This window comes from Amphiprion ocellaris, chromosome 8 (assembly GCF_022539595.1).
Source record: "Amphiprion ocellaris isolate individual 3 ecotype Okinawa chromosome 8, ASM2253959v1, whole genome shotgun sequence".
In the NCBI taxonomy this organism is placed as follows: Eukaryota; Metazoa; Chordata; class Actinopteri; family Pomacentridae; genus Amphiprion; species Amphiprion ocellaris.
Window position 1 is genome coordinate 23,893,710 of NC_072773.1, and position 17,028 is coordinate 23,910,737.

The following is a 17,028-nucleotide window of genomic DNA, read 5'->3' on the forward strand; positions in this document are numbered from 1 at the left end:
AAACTTTTAAGGAATTATTGGAATTTTCTTCCTGAAGGTTTCGCAAATTTTCAGAAATTTGAGGATTTTTTTTGCTGAATTTTTGGATTTTTTTCAGACAAGGAAATCATATATTTTGGTGCCCGTAAATGAGGACAACGGGAGGGTTAACACGTCTTAAAGGTTTCCCGTACATTTTTAGATTTCCAGTAGCTCTACAGAGCTGTTTTTCTACAAGTGGGCTTCTGTTTTATCTCATGCATCCAAGCGGGTGGCATGATTCACTGTTGATAAGAAAATAAAGGCCAGTGAGCCACATAAGAGTCACTTCGTGGCTTCAGCGCTTTGAAACAACGACCAGAACCACAAAATGAGAAACATATGAACAGAGAAGCAAAGCTAGTTTATTACAAGTAATGGAAATGTAGCTAGCTTTACATGAGTGTGCAGTTAACAGCAGTATACAGTACACCTTTACAGACATTCAATGTTGACCTGTGGCAGACACGGCTGCTGTCTGGGTATGGTGAAATATGGAATCAAAGTCAGCAACTTAAATATATCTGGAAAAAATGTAAACAAAAAGGGAATGAAGCTCAGAGGGAGGCTACTAAACAAGACACAGAGCTTGTTTTGTTTGTCCTGAAAGACAATTAAGACTATTGCAGTACAAATTATTTTAAGGGAAACTGCCTGTGTCGCCCTTTGCTACAGAGTCTATTTATCTTAACCCTTGGTCCCAGGCAGAGGAGGCAAAAAAAATAAAAAGAGGGCACGCAAGTTGTAAAAAGAAAGATGTAGTCGAAGCATAACGGTATTACAATCACAATGCTTAAGAGTGACAGCTGGTGGACAATCAATCCTGTTCCTCGTCTCTGTTACCATCTTTGGTTTACATCATGTGATCGTGACTCAGCGGAGTGTTTTGTTTTTGCTGTTTTTGTTGCTCAGTTATTCCATTTACCATCCTGACCAATTAAGACCTAATTAATGGGGACAGGGATGTGGAGCCAATTCATCAGACTATTGCTGTGTTCAAAGATTTTTTACTTTTTTTTTTATGGACTTGGTCCCACCTCTGGATTCAAATTGAGGAAGCTGCTGTGAATGTAAGAAAATTACCACTACAACTGTGGTATAAGTCTGTTGTAACACTGCAAATTCACAGTTGTCATTTAAATGCTTGAATAGGCTCCAGGGAATCATTTTTAAACCTGAGAATTTTTTTTTCCACAAACAGCTTCTTACTTCTTTGCTGCTTTGCTGCTCGATGGATCCACTTAGTGCAAACACCTCCTTCCTCAGAGACACCTCAGCAATGGAACATGACGGCTCCCTTACCCTGCTGCACCCCTCCTACTATCCTACCTCTACTCCTCCCTCATTCATCACAATTCAGAGTCTGTGAGGATTGACCCATTTGTAAGTGCCTTCGTAGCGAAATCCAACTCTCTTTGCGAGGTCGTCTGCTTCTGTGGGGCCACGGCTATAAAGAAAAAGAGAGACACAATCAGCACTGGAAGGATATTCCTCATCCTGTTGGAGCCGAGGGAAACAACTTTACTTACCTTCCATATCTGTAAGCAATAGGCTTCGGTTTCTCTTTGTCGATATGATGAAGGAGAGGGGTGAAGATCCTCCATGCTTCCCTTAGTTCATCACTGCAGGTGCCAACAATTCAAGAGGCAGAAATAATGTCAGGTAAAGTATAAAAGATTCAAGGTTCCTACAACTCTGCTTCCATCATGCTGCAGCAGAGAAAATATGCACTGTGTTGCCATCTAGTGGCTGCTGTTTTAGTTTACAAGCAGTGACATGAGACAGACCTGCGTACGAAGTGCATCTGACTCCCACAGAAGACATCCAGGATGAGACGCTCGTAAGCATCTGGGAGCTTCACATCCTGAAAACACAAAGAGTTTCACATCAACAAACAAGGTCTTTTTCGTTTTTTAACTACTAGTTCTGTTTAGGTGATAGTAGAATGTGCTTTAGTCTTCTTTGCTTTTCTTTGTCTTTTAAGATAGTATCTATAAGATAATATCTCTGGTGTTGGTACCTCAAACAAGGCTCTGGGACATTCTTAGCTTTCTGACATTTCATAGGTTAAACAATTAATTATTGTGAAAATAATAGGTAGACTTATCTTCACTTGCAGCTGTAGTTTACTTTTCATGTAGTTCCAGTGTCAACTTTCTCTACAAACCAGCTTATGACTTAACCATGATGAATTTAATTAAATTCAATATTATTTATACAATGCCAATTCACAAGTAATCAGTTAAAACATCTTTGGGCACTTCACATAAACCCTGCAAAACCAAGCTTTAAGCAAATACTTTGGCAACAGTGAGAGGAAAAAAATAAACTCCTTTTTAACAGGAATAAATACCCAGCAGATCCAGGCTCATGGAGGGCAGCCATCTGCCTCAACAAGTTGGTGTGAGGGTAAGGTGGAGAAGGGAAAGGATTGCCAAACGAAACAGATGAGAGCATAAGCAGCACTGCACTAATGAATAAATAAACCTGCCCTGTATCTGCTCTTGTACGTGAGGTCCAGCTCTGTTTCTTCAGGGCTGAAGTAAACACCAGGTTTCTTGCTCATCATCTTGGCGTAGACAGCCTCGTTGGGCTGCACACGAACCACCAGCTCATTCCTGTGACACTGATTTCCAAATATGTCTCCTGGTACATCTGTGAACTGCAGCCGCACCTCAGCTTTCCTCTCATTCAGGGCTTTTCCACAGCGCAGGATGAAAGGAACTCCTGAGGAGGAAAAAATTTTCAATGCATGATGCAAGAGCACAGGAGAATTTTCAATGTGGCAGTTTTTTTAAAGAGGTGAGCGTCTTTACCATCCCAGCGTTCATTGTGCACGTAGAGCACAGCGGTGGCGAAGGTGGCCTGAGTTGATCCTTTAGGCACTGTGGGATCATCAAGATAACCCAGCCTGGCGTCTCCTTCGCCCTGTGGATCCCCCTCATACTGACCTAACACCACATCTGACATGGACACTGGAGCGATACACTTCAGCACCTTCACCTACAGGAGGGAAGATACAATAACGCTTCATTTTTTCACATGTAAAAACAGAATGTTTCTGTATCTGTCGTGGTGGAGGTGTTTCAGAATGTTTCAGAAGGAGTGAAGATTTTGCACCTTTTCATCCCTGACATCATCAGAGCTGGTGGAAGCTGGTTTCTCCATGGCAACCAGGCAGAGCATCTGGAGTAAGTGGTTCTGCATGACATCTCTGATTATGACGAAGGGAGCAGGTAGTCAGACAAAAGACAGAGAGGAGACTGATGGCTGTGATCACATTAATTAAACTTAGAACGGATCGTGTGTTTTTAAGTGGTAAAATCTATTTATCTCTATGGTAATTCTCTTTGCACTAAGCTACAAATTATTTTGTACAAATGGAAAGATAACAATATAACTGCAACGCAGAGTTTACATCTCGATTTTATTCTCTGCTCATTTTTAAATAACTTAAAAAACATTAAACTTTAAAATTAACCCTATGAACTCCAAACACTTCCATGTGTTTTTTTTCTCCTGTCACATTTTTACTCACTCTGTGGGGGGGGTTAAAGACAAACTTTAGACATTTGTGTTTTCTTCTCACCGGATGATGCCAAAATCATCAAAGTAGCCTCCTCGTCCCTGAGTGCCAAATGGTTCTTTAAAAGTGAGAACAACACAGGCCACGCTGTCCCTGTTCCAGATCGGCCCAAAGATTCGGTTTCCAAACCTGCAACGAACATCACACAGTTGTTTTCTGTTTCGCACACAAATGTTGGAGCAGAACAGCTGTTCACGACAACTTCCATAAACATTTATCTTCAGTTTAGTGCTTGGCTAAAAGCCCATTTCTATTTATATTGTATCATATTCACAGGGGCTCTTCTCAACCACAACCCCTCTGAAACTGAAGTGTTGCATATTTTAAATGAGCTTAAATCAAGAGGAGATAATAGAATAAGCTCTCATTCCACAGGAGTGATTCAAAGACATGCTTGCAGTATATGTGGTTTGCTTTTCCCTATGAACTTGGTTATTAATTCAGGTCAGTCAGATGTTTGTTCTTTTGTAGCTGTTGTAAACTGGAGGAAAGCGAACTCTAATCAAATTTACAGCATTTTACCAGCGTCTAATTGACATTTAGAATCTTTGCAAAGCATTGAATCAGAAGTAAACGCAAGTAGACCGGAACCTTATGTGCAGGTGGTTTTCCTACCTGAGCACCATGAGGTTCTGCACCATTTCTTTGCCCAGATAGTGATCTATACGATAGATCTGTTCTTCAGTGAAGAGTGAGGAGAGATGAGTGGACAACTCCTCAGAGCTTTGAAGGTCATGTCCAAATGGCTTCTCTACGATCACCCTGTTCCAGCCCCTAAACAAACGGCAAAATGAACAGATCAAGCATTACTAATTTTGCTATTTTATCGCTCATCACCACCATTATATTCACACTGGGTTTCCATTAGAAGTGTAATACAAAAAAAAAAAAAAAAAAAGAAGTGTAATACAGCTGCAAGAGTTTTTGTATTCCTTCGGATTTACCCGACTTGTGAGTCCAAGAAGAAAAAAAATGCAGTTGTTGAGAATCACTTGTCTCTTCAATCAAATATACTTTTGAAGAAAATAGATTAGATCCAAGTGAAATTTTCCCTCTTGTGGCCTATATAAAGATACATCCAGCACCTCCACAGATCATCATTATCAGTTTATCCATTTAAAACCACGAAGAACACATCGAGGGAGAACCTTCATTTCAGATGCTGATGAAGTACATACTTTAAATGCATACAGCTAAAATCAAATAGCAGTAAATTAAGAATACATGGCTATGTCCGTTAAAAACTGAAACTTGAAGATGCTTAAAAGTAAAATGTAAGAACTGACAGCGAAAAATAAATTAGGTAACAATAAAAACAATTAAAAAATTAAAAGCAGTGACAGATACAGTCAGTAAGATCAACAAATGAAACCTTGGAATTCTCTCAATGGTATTAATGGGATCAACTTAAAATTTTGTTGAGGCATATTCGAAAAAGTAGGGCACAGAAATAAAAAGCAGATTTATATGAACTCTATGAATTTTTGATGCTGCCAATGTTGCAAACAAACACTGAAAGACACAACCTTGAAAGAGGGCTGCATCAATTTAATTATTGATTAATCTGCAGACAACTTTGCTGTTTAAGTAATTAAGTGATTATTTTGTCTATGTAATGTCAAAGCAGTCCAACAACTTTGCAGAGCTCAAGGTAACAGCTTCAAATGCTCTCTTTTGTCCGACCAACAATGTAAGAAACAACAAAATTCATCTGCAATAATGTATGACGAAGAAATGCAGAAAATCCTGACAACTGAGAAGCTGGAAACTGATAATGTATATTTATTCTTCACTATGTTTGCTTAAAAAATGACTAATATGATTGCCCACTTATCGAAAAAAGTCTGTCAATCAACTAATCAATTTAAAGTGTAATTAGTTCACGTCTATTCAATCACGGTGCTAGTGCTGTTGCTAGTAGAATTGTTTTAAGTTACATAAAATCTAAATCTATCTACATCATACTTTACTGACAGATTTTCCATGTATACTTAAAATTAAAAGACAACGCTTCAGGGGTTTTTGCACACTGTACATCCAAACAATACACGAGAGACATCACTGGAGCGTTAAAACATGCTGCTGCCTGCCAAGATGATTATCTACGTGTTTACAGTCATTGGGTCACAGCAGAAAACACAGAGACAAACAAAACACTCAGTGTGACACGTCAGTATTTAGAGAGGGAAGTGTGTACTGACTTTGTGCTCATGCAGTGGTGCTTGATGTTCTTGGTAACGTCGTGGTAGACGGTCGGTGGCAGGGCCAGGTAGAAGAGACGGTTTGCTTCAAGTCCTCCGGGAAGAGACTGAATGTGTGTGTTGAGTTTGGAGAAGGAAGCCTCATCAGCGTATTTCCCGCTAATGTAGGTGTTCCTGCTGAAGAAGGCCGACAACCGCTCTGCTTCTGTATCTGTCACCTGAGGCAAAGAGCGCAAACATGTATGGATTGTAACTAATTATGGTTAGAAAATGAAGGAAATGGGTTCATCCAGAGGCACAAGGGGGTTGGCAGTAAATTAACAAATGTATTTACATTTAGTGTTACTCCGAAATTCCACAGTTTAAACCCTTGCGGCCGGAAAAATATGACAGATCCTTACTTTGAAAACATTTGCAAGACCCATTCAAATCCATTTAAATCCAGCACCATGTGCCATTGTTGGTGTATCTCAGCAGGGGTTCCTAACCACTGGCCCCTGGGGTCATTTAGTACAGGGCCACAAGCACCCAGCAGTGAGCAAGACAAGTGGATGTAATTGCAATATACATACTGCATTGTGATTGCTTTTATTTTCCTGGAAATGCCAACCTTCCTATTAAATATCACAAGGCAATCTATTTTCAAAGGTGCACATGCAGGGCAGCTGGTCACTTTCCTGAAGCACCAGTTGATCAAGGAGGAGTGAATACACAATTATTTTATTTCCAAATAATCTTCCCCCCCAACCAGTACAAGAGGACAAACAACTAATGTTATCTCAAGTTAAAAGGTTACTGAAAGGACTTCATTCACATCCCAAAATGTCCCATCCCTCTACATGAAACTTAAGGAAAAATTACAGAGCCTGGCACAATGACATTAAAGCCACTGCTACTACAACCAGCTACATACTTAACGCCACTAAAACACAGCTAAGCAGCAGACTGGATGTTAAAAACACATTGCATTTGTCACTCCCACACATAACACCCTGTTTCGAACACGTTGTCTCTGGAGAACAGGCTCTGGGCTCATGTTGGTGGTAAGTTTTTTAGTTTTGGGTTACAATATGCTTTTTTTACTGTGCTTCATATTTCCTAAACATGATGGTAGTACATTGTCATTAGGTGCATCGAAACCGACCCACTACTACTATGCCAGAAATGTGATGGCTGTTGACTGATTTGGGAAGCCCTGTTTTACAACATACAGTATTGTGACATATTAGTGCCACTTGTTAATGTAAATCCACATGCCTCACTGTAGAGAATTAGACACAACAGAAATAAGTGATTAGACGCATGAAAACTGATTCGTGGTGACAACTTAAAGTGAAAAGGTGGTTTATTTATTCTATTTTTATCTTTAGCATTTATGTACTGTGCACTATATTTGCTCTTGTCTTCCTTTTGGAACATTTGGTGGATGTAGCTTCATTGTTTGATACTTTCTGCACTACCTCCCATCAATAATTAAAAAAAAAAACAAAACTGTTAGATCTTTCAAAAAGTTGCATCTGAAAGGGCCACTTCTACCTTCAGGTATGACAAGCAAGCAGACCGGATGGCATCAACTGTCAGGTCAGAGCGAGCAAAGCCCACGAAATACGTCTGCTCAGGGAGGAGGCCGTCTCTGAACAACCACCTGGGAGAGAACAGAGGACATGTGGTTCATTATAGCCAAATTCCGAAGCTCTGGACCAGATAAGAGGAGCGTCTTTCATCAGCATTCTCCTCTGTGCTACTGAGCTCCACTCACCAGAGAGTTGGGTAGATCTTCTTCTTGGCCAGGTCCCCCTACAGATGCAAACACACAGGAAGAAATGTGACTTCAACTTTAAAATGCACGTCCACAACCATTAAGTGTTCATGCCTTGTTTTGTTTTGGAGCCACTGTGCTGTTTATTTAGCCATAAACCGTTGTCAGAGTAGCAGTCATTTTTCACTACACAAAGGTTTTAAGACATTTCTAGTCAGGTCGTGTTGCAACAGGTAAGAAGGCTGTTTTGGCTCATGTAAGAAGCCTGTGTAATCCCACTGGAAACAAATGCCAACCAACAAGAAACAACGGCTGCCCTGCTGCTTACTGACATTATCTGGAAGAACCTGCTGCTTTAGTGGCTTAACTGCACTGTCACACTGTGCTGTATGAGTCCATACTGCCTATTAGTTAAAAGCCAATCACTGTGAAACCTGACATGAAAAAATGGATGACGTGAGATATCAATTAAAGTATAACTTATGTCATATGCCACAGCATTATAAGTCAACATAATTAAAAACTAATTCCCATAACAGTATCCTGCAGGCCTCAATCACAATCTGACGAGGCGAGCTGCTCCTCCTTTAAAACACTCCAGTCATCAGCTGGGAATGCCTCACCTTGTAACCCCACTGCTTTGTTTAAGGTTGTGTGTTTAAAATAGATGTACACATGAGAAGAACTGAGCAGAATCTTTACTGAAGCACTTCAGGAAAAAAGCTAAGAAAAAGGGGTCGATTATCTGCATGCCTGAGATTGGATCTGATATTCAGAACTTTTCCAATTATCTGCATTATTTTTTTAACCGATCCCTAATAAAATAACCACATTTAAAAAGGCAGTACTCTTGCTATTGTAGTCACCACTCCGCAGTCCTGCTCATAGTACTGTCGACTGGTTACACATCACAAGTCACAGCCTATTGACACTGAAGGATAAATGTTAGAAGGTTCTCTTTTAATTGAACACATGCAAGACAAAAATAAAATCATTTTAATAAAGGCTTGAGTGGTAGTTTGTGCTAAATTATGATCTCAAAATTTCACTTTAACTGCAAATCTACATCTGTTCCATATATTGGGTATTGGTGCCTGAGATTTATGATTGTATCAAACCTGAAGAAAAACAGGATAGATACCAAGTCTCACTACTAAAAAACAACTCAGGAGTTTTTATGCTTGGAGGAAACATTGGTGCCCCCAGGGAGTATTTTTTAGACAGTGGCGAACATAAATCCCTTTTGGTGCACCAACTGAGAACAAAGAATATGTCTGTTTAAACTGTTTTGTTATTTGGAGTTTAATTTACTCAAGCATATAAATGGTCAGAAAAATATTGCCATTATTGTGTGCAGACCAGTCATGCTTACTATCGTCACCCTACAAAGGCTCTTTCAGAGGCAGGAAATACACTGATCAGCACTGCTCTCAGTCATATTATCATGAAGCTGAACCACAAGAGCTATTGAATTAGTGGTGTTAAGTAAATGTTAGAATATATGGTGTGACTGTATGTGAGAAACAATAAAGCCCCAGTTGAAAAAAGTACTTTGCAGTACACTCATCTAGCTGCAGTGACACACACATGTATCCACAGAGCAAGAACAACCAGAACGAGGCTGCACACAGCCCCGCCTTTCCCTTCATCTGCCTGCATAATCACCCTGAAAGAAAAACGCTGACTGTCAGTGACACTGCAAAAATCAGCGACAGCGCCACTCTCTTCTACAAAGAGCAAACGGTGCAGGAGAAAGGAGGACACAGCCAATGAATTACTGGGCCCTGGATAGATGTTCAAAACTAAAATAAAACCATTTTTTTCACATTTGATTTCAGTGGTGTCCAAAATAATGCATTTAAAGATGACAAAATAGGAGAAAACAGTTCTTCTGAGAATGATTTTGCTGAGTTTGGGTATTAGTATTTGTTTTTTCATTTGCCATAGTATGTCTTATTTAAATGACAGAAACAAGTTAAGAAAAAGGAGGCATAATTAGCCTGAATGAAGCCACGACAAAGCAGAAAGCACACAAAGGAGATGAACTGACACGTGCAACAACTAAACAAGGAAATAAACCTGAAAATGTTAAGAATACCTGGAATAGTTTTAGTTCCTGAACTCTACACCTGAACAGTATGAGGAAATAAATCTGCAGCAAAAAGGGGCACTGTTCATTGTACTCTTTGGATGGATTTAATTTAACTTGTTTTTTGTAGAAGTCAAAAAAATGAACTAAGACGTGAGAGACTTGGCCTGGTTTATTTCATTTTAATATCAAATACTGGGAATGTAAATAAATGAATCATTTGTAGTACTCAAGCCACATTGTCACACATCAAATTAACCTGATGACTATAATTGTGGTATCTAGCACTGTTGTAAAGAGCTTAATTATATGCTTTCCTGAAATGACAAGCAAAGAGGAACCTTGAGGTCTTCACTGTCTCAATCTGAGGCTTTTGAAAACTTGTTTGCAGAAGCTTGGTGAAATCAGTTACAACATTTCCCGAATCACACTATGTGCAATAACTGCAGTATTTTAAAAATTTCAACACACTGCCTTTGAAGTTATGGCCAAGAATTCTTACACAAGTGACCTACAGGGTAGATGTGCCAAAAATACAAATAAGGGGACAAAGAAATGAGTTATACAATCCTAATCATAAAAGTTCAAAAAAATGTAATCACACAGTACATTTTGGGTGAGATTGCTTCAGATCATTAGCCCGCTCATTTAATTTCCCAAACGTGCTGATCACTTCCCATTTCACTTATACAATCACGGACTGCACTCTCACCGATGCTCCCATGATGACGAAGACGTGAACGTCGGACTGGTGGAACTCCTTATCTTCATGCAGCTCCTTCCTCAGCTCCCCGAACACCTCAGAGCGAGAGAGGGGGATGTTGCTCATTTTTTCTGAGATGCAGACAAGCAGAAAACCAAGTTAGAAAACATTCAACAATGTCCTCTTACACAGTACAACAAACACCGAGACGACACAAACAAACACCGAGACGACACAAACAAACACGATCTAACAGGGATTTGCCGTAATTACACAAACAATACGACAACACCTGGCTGGTGGACGTATAACCTTGCACACAACAACAAAAAACAAGTAAAAATAAAAGACACCAAGTTGCTGGAAAGTTTACAACAAATCATAGAGCAACTTTATCAATCAACTGCTTCTTGAATGCAGTAGGCCATTAAAACAGAGCATATTTTTCCAAGGTAATTGACAGGTAGTTTGTTCCCAGCATCTTGGAGAATTTGCTATAGTTGCTGTGTGGATTTATGCTGCCTCTACATGTAACCCCAGGCTGACTCAATGACGCTGACATCAGGATTCGTACCACCTGCTGCAGGGCTCCTTGTGGCTGAAGATAGATCGTTTTGACTCTGCCTGGGTCTTGGTTGTTCTGCAGAATGAATTCAGGACTGATCAGACCCCTTCTAATGGTACTGCATAATGAATAGGAATTGAAACATGTCAAGTAGGGGTAGAAATTTTAAATAATTTCCTTAATCAAAAGTCAGGCACATTAACATTTGTTTTATCATTTTAATGAATGAAATACAGTGGACGTCTTTCCATGCTCAGTGTAAATCGGCTCAGTTACTTTAGGGCTTTTAAGAACAGGTTAGAATGCAAATGAGCAGGAGTCTTTCACAGTAAGGTTTAATATCATTAGTCCTCATAAATGATCTACAATACACAGTGACGTGAGTACAGCTACTGGAACAGATAATCACAAATACTGTCGCAGCAACTAGTCCTGTCCAGGAAATCTGTTAGTATTTCCTGCCACCTCTGAAATACACTCAGTGTCACAGAAACACTTCATTAATTTAGTTTGAAGCACATAATCAGAGTCTTGCTGCTCTTAAATATCAAACCTGTGTCGGTGTTCAAGTGTTAGCATGAGCCTTAGATAGCTAATTGAACTACACAGGTTCAAGGCACTGTTTCACAACTTGATGCTGCAGAGTTCATCAACACAACCACTATGGTTAGCAGTTTTACAACAGGGAAGCACACTTGTTACGAGCCAACACACTTGTAACTCCAAATCATCAAACAGTAAGAGGATCCACCCATCCAAGGACTACAGCAAATCTACAATGTATTACCTGACAGTTAAAGTGAATGTCCTTAATTGCCTTATCAGTTAATAGATGTATAATTGGGTAAATTATTAACATCAATTAAACAATTAAAAATGGATCACTGACATACCCAAGCGTCCAAAATCTTTGCACAGGGCTGTATGACTTAACATTTTTTTCTGGCCTGCTGTACAATTTTCAAATGCATTTTCCCTACCATGAATTTTAGTTCACTTCTGTTGTATGAATCGGCTAAGACCAAAGTGGATGGTTGCCAGTGATTCAATGAAAAGAAAAATGTTAGAATAAAATTTGTGAGCCTCACCATTTACTATATCAAAAGCTTTTAATAGTTTTTACTATATATATATATATATATATATATATATATATATATATATATATATATATATATATATATATATATATATATATATATATATATATATATATATAGTTTTTACTACATACTGTATACCAATAACATGTCAGCACAGCAAAACTCAACACAAAAGCCTCCTCTGTTAATGGAAAGCTATTCCAGGTTAACACCTCATGAAGCCAGTTAAGGCCGGGCTCACATTACAGGACTTTTAAGCCAAATAATCCTCATTTGTCTGTCTGTGGAGAGGAGAAATCTGGTCTGGGATCTTAGTCTGAATCCATACTCAGCCCACATTATCTGGTAATGTGTGTGGTTTCCAGATTCTGATTTAAATTTACTTAGAATCAATAACTAATCAAACAGACGCTTCTGTTTAGCGTTCTGCTTTTGTTCATTTTTCTCATTGTAAAGTATTAGTGTTACAGAGGGTCAATGCACCACAGTCTCCATTTTGTTTGCATCTGCTTCACCATGAGATCCCATGAGGCGATGCACCACTCCCTCATTGTTACCTCTGGTAAAAGAATCTAATCTTGTAGTGGGTATCGCGCCACTAATTTCCAAACCTTGTGCATGGCTGTATGACTCAGGTTTCATACAACCTGATTTCAACATCTGTTACTACTTCAAAAATCCTATACTGCGGGTCCAGCTTAAGATACTGCCAATATTTTGCAAAATTGTCATCAATGCCAACATTGACCACTTTGAGGAATCTACTGTAAGAACTATATTTTGTTCTTACAGCATAAAAGTTCCTTTTATACTTTAACTCATGCCATTAATGGCTCTTGGTGGGAGCACCCTTAAGAATGTACAGAGACTAAATCGCTACCTCTGTTGTAAATAAAAACATCTTGAAACACAGCAAGCACAAGCAAACATCACAGTTCTATTAAATTATGTCAATGTGAAACTGTTGTTGCAGAAGTACAAACAGATTTGAGAAGTTCAAACTGACGGAGAAAACTGGAAGGAGACTTAAAGATTACACAATTCAAACAAGTTCTAAGTGTAAGTGATGAGAAACAAGTAGTCTTTTAATCTACTGGCTGATTTTTTTTTTTTTTTTTTGCAAAAATCCAGACCTTTCCAGATATAAGTCTTGCAAATTTCAGGATTGCAATGACTGCTATACATACACACACACACACACACACACACACACACACACACACACACACACACACACACACACACACACACATATATATGTATATGTATATGTATATGTATATGTATATGTATATGTATATATGTATATGTATATGTATATGTATATATATATATATATATATATATATATATATATGTGCAAATATATTTTGGTTACTTGGACAAAGCAACATTTGGTTTCAGTATCACCTGTCCAGCACTGGTAAAAAAAAATTTTTTTAACATTTCTGGACTTTTTAAATGGAATGCTGACTCCACACACGCCAAACTGTCAATCAACTGAAATAATTCAATTGTGGTTATTTATTTAGACCTGCAATTGGTTGAATAATTGATCATTTATATTTTTTATAATTTTTTATCATTTTAAATAATTTCTTGAAGGTAAACTATCAAAATTCTCCTTCCTTGAACCTTGGTTCCAGCTTAATTATGACTTTTTACTGCTGTTTTTCTCCAGACAAGGCAAGACTGATGTTTTGATACACTTTTACAGTTTACGCAGTAAAGGAAAAAGAAGATAAAATTCTGAACCAAGCAGCATTATCTGAAAAATAGTGAGTTAATTCATGTTTGTAATGGCTTAAAGAGCCAAAATTACAGGTACCTCACCCTGTCCTCCGTTATTTAGCAATTAAAGCCAATTAACAGCATAGATGAGAGAAAGGACATGCTTAGATTTCCCCCTTGATTAATTTCAGTTCAGCCCAATCAGGAAGTTCTTGTTGGTTCAGTAATTTCATCACTAACTTCTTCATTTTCTGCAGGCTGCATTAGCAAAGACTGAACCATTGCTAGACACCAGTATGTAGCTGCTTATACACACGTCAACCCCGACATGAAAACAAGACTACACGTGGAGGTCAGATGGTCAATGCTGCTCCCAGAAATAGCTTAACACACCGCAAACTGTAATGATATTAGTCAAATCCTCCACCAAATCCCGTATTTAGGAGGGCTAAACCTTACAGCACAACGCCGTGTTAAAGCTGGATGCTTTCGGCCAGCACTTCAAGATAACACGGGCTGACACTTTGCTGCTCCTCGGACAGCTAGCTGCTAATATTCAGGATGGAAAAGCCCGGCTTATGCTGCTAATAAACAGCACCACAGAGGCTTTTCCTCTACCCGTCATCGGCGGCTAGCTTCCCTCGCTGTTATGGCAACACGAATCGATAAGAAACACACGTAAACTTACTGTTAGCAACGACCACCTAGCTACCGCCGAAGCTAACAAACCGCCCGGCGCAGAGAGCCCGGTAAAGTCGGACAAGTAAAGCGAATACGGCTGCTTACTCACTGGTCCGTTAAGGCGACGATAACCGGGCAGTCAAAATCTGAACACACCCGACGGCAGCTCGCAGCTTTTAAAGCAAACCCACGGCGACCACAGCCGAGCCCCGCCGCCGTCCTGCCTACTTCCCTGTTGAGGTGACAAGGCAGAATTGAGAGATTTTATTGGTTTGTTAGAAACTCACCAGCGCTCGCTCGAGATCCCATCACTGTCGGGGCCTGCGACGTCACCGACTAGTGGGCGTGGTTTAATTTCCATACACACATTTACAAACATAAACACAGACCTATAACCATCACTCCAGAGAACATTGCGTTGACTTACGTTCATTTTCTGAAGTCTTAACTTAAACGTAGTTGTTTAATTTTAACCCTTACCATGACCTCAACCAAAATCTAGCCACTTCTTTGACCTAATGTAACCCTGCTCAACACTCACGCTATGTAAACTAGCAATTTACCTCTAATTTAATCTACTCTGTTGCATTTACAGAATCTGGGAATATCTACACCTTTGCACCTTGCATTTATTTACTGAAACTACACGTTTACACGTTTACATACAGCTACACCTTATATGTAACTTTTTGCACTATTGTAAGCCATACTGTTTTGTACATGTGCATCAATGTGCAACATTCAGAAGTACAATATCAGTTACACTTCTGTTTTTCTAGTTCTGTAAAAGAATAAGCTATGAGACTCTCTAATATTTATGTACATTTTGGGTTTTTATTTTTTTTTTCTAAATGTTTGCTGCTGTGACACTGCAAATTTCCCCACTGCGGGATAAATAAAGGCTTGTCTTATCTTATCTTACTGTTTTTGTAGATATATTTACACTTTCTCCGCTACATTTTTATATTTTATACTTGCTGTACTGTATGTTACAAATTCCCATCAGATTTTGTGCATGCACTGACAGGAATGCTGCTTAATTTCATCAAATACTACTATACATCCTCACCTGTAATTAAGCAATTTTTTGCTCCCTCAGTGTAAATGTATTTGTGATGGCTATTTGTCAAACTCAGCCTAATCAAAGAGCCACTTATGGTCAGGTGGTGCACGCAGGCAAATGAAGTCCATTGTGGGTTTGTTGGTTTACTTATCAAATGCAAGCAGTCAAACAAAAGAACAAAGAATCGTGACTCTTATTACCGCTCTTGTGCTAGAAAAAAGCACAGGCCCTCCCTGGTGCATGCTGGTCCTACACCTGTCAACCTTCTCAAACACCCACAGCACTACCATGCACTTAGAAAATGCATAAAAACAAGACATAAACTAATGAGAGTGAAAGAAATCACTAAACAAAAAAAAAATTCTCATCAAATAAACATCTAAAGTAACTACACAAACAAACAAATTCTAACAAATAGGGAAAGTAATAAATAGATTATACAATGATGACCCTCATTAAGAAATCCATTCTCTATTATCTTATCTAATCTTAACCATCACAACAAAGCGACTAATCCTAACCTAATTCTAACACCTAAAACCAAGTCTGCACTTTCAAATCGCCCTTTAAAGATGTGAGAAAAAGCCTAAATGATCCTAAATGTTTTCAAAACAATAGTTCCGGGTCTAAATTTGTCCTCACACAGATAGTAAAACAAGCCATCACACCTCAAAGGATGCTATATAGACTTACATTAATCTAGAAAGTTACCATAACCATAACCATAACCACAACTACTTACTTGGTCAACTTTAACCCTTATCGTCACTTTAACTTAGTAATATGCTGAACTTATTCAACATTCGCACACAAAATGTAGAATGTTTTTGTCCCAACAGCGTAATTGTGTTGGATAATTGTTGTCCTCACAACATGAGTATCACAAGAACAAACACACACACACGGAGCTCATTATGAAAACAGGACAGGGTGGAATACAGTTCAGGAAACAAGTAAATGTTTGTCTTTATTCTTCTTTTTCCACAAAAATCACTTTATAAATACCTTGTTTCTATTACAAGCCTATTTAAAAGACAGAACTGGCAACATTTCAGTTATTATCAACAAATCCCATCAACAGTGCACTGAGCAGCATTAAGACCAAATAAGCCCTGCATGAAAACAGCTCAGCTGGCCGCCTGCCTGCCTGCTGAGGGTGTATTGTTTCAGATACTGGTGACACATGAAATACAAACCAAGAAGTCCAGTTTGACCTCTGAGTTTTCAAATTTAAGGTGTCAACTCATGTTAAAACTGCTGAGTTAATTCTGAACTGGCAATAATTTGAGTATGATGACTGATTGGACTCGGCCGGATTTGATCTGTTCCAGTTTAGCTCTGCTGGTGATGTGCAGATTCTAATCTTAAGTCTCCAGATCCAGCAATTCTAAGAAAGACTTCAGAGACTTGTGACCGACATCACTCGTGTGAAAGAGGAGCCTTTTAGAAAAGAAGCTGCTGTAGCTAACATGAAGTTCATTCACAACTTCACTGTCATGAAAAGGGACATTATGAGACAAAAAGATAAC

At 38.8% G+C, this 17,028-nt stretch overlaps 1 protein-coding gene across 7 annotated transcripts; it reads right to left on the reverse strand.

Moving 5' to 3' along the window:
* Positions 1-363: 363 nt before the first annotated feature.
* g6pd (glucose-6-phosphate dehydrogenase) lies at positions 364-14,764 on the reverse strand. 7 transcript variants are annotated; one of them, XM_035947099.2, is made up of 14 exons: positions 14,724-14,764; positions 10,931-10,996; positions 10,366-10,487; positions 7,565-7,602; positions 7,342-7,450; positions 5,806-6,023; positions 4,220-4,378; positions 3,608-3,733; positions 3,139-3,232; positions 2,835-3,021; positions 2,510-2,745; positions 1,806-1,882; positions 1,548-1,640; positions 364-1,465 (listed from the first exon to the last, which is right to left on the reverse strand). In XM_035947099.2, exons 1-14 carry the CDS (start codon positions 14,743-14,745, stop codon positions 1,375-1,377), a joined length of 1,638 nt encoding a protein of 545 aa, XP_035802992.2. In that variant the 5' UTR covers positions 14,746-14,764; the 3' UTR covers positions 364-1,374. The 7 variants fall into 7 exon arrangements, with proteins under 7 accessions (XP_035802992.2, XP_035802993.2, XP_035802997.2 ...); XM_035947100.2 differs by having other exon boundaries at positions 10,934-10,996; positions 14,724-14,759; XM_035947104.2 differs by lacking the exon at positions 14,724-14,764 and adding an exon at positions 14,546-14,665 and having other exon boundaries at positions 10,934-10,996.
* Between the last annotated feature and the right edge of the window lie 2,264 nt (positions 14,765-17,028).

Excerpts from the sequence above, each read along its gene's own strand:
- g6pd (XM_035947099.2), bottom strand. The coding sequence starts at position 14,745 with ATGGGATCTCGAGCGAGCGCTG. Across the intron at positions 10,997-14,723 it reads GGGATCTCGAGCGAGCGCTG|AACAACCAAGACCCAGGCAG; the intron begins GTGAGTTTCTAA and ends TTCATTCTGCAG. Across the intron at positions 6,024-7,341 it reads CTTGCTTGTCATACCTGAAG|GTGACAGATACAGAAGCAGA; the intron begins GTAGAAGTGGCC and ends TCTTTGCCTCAG.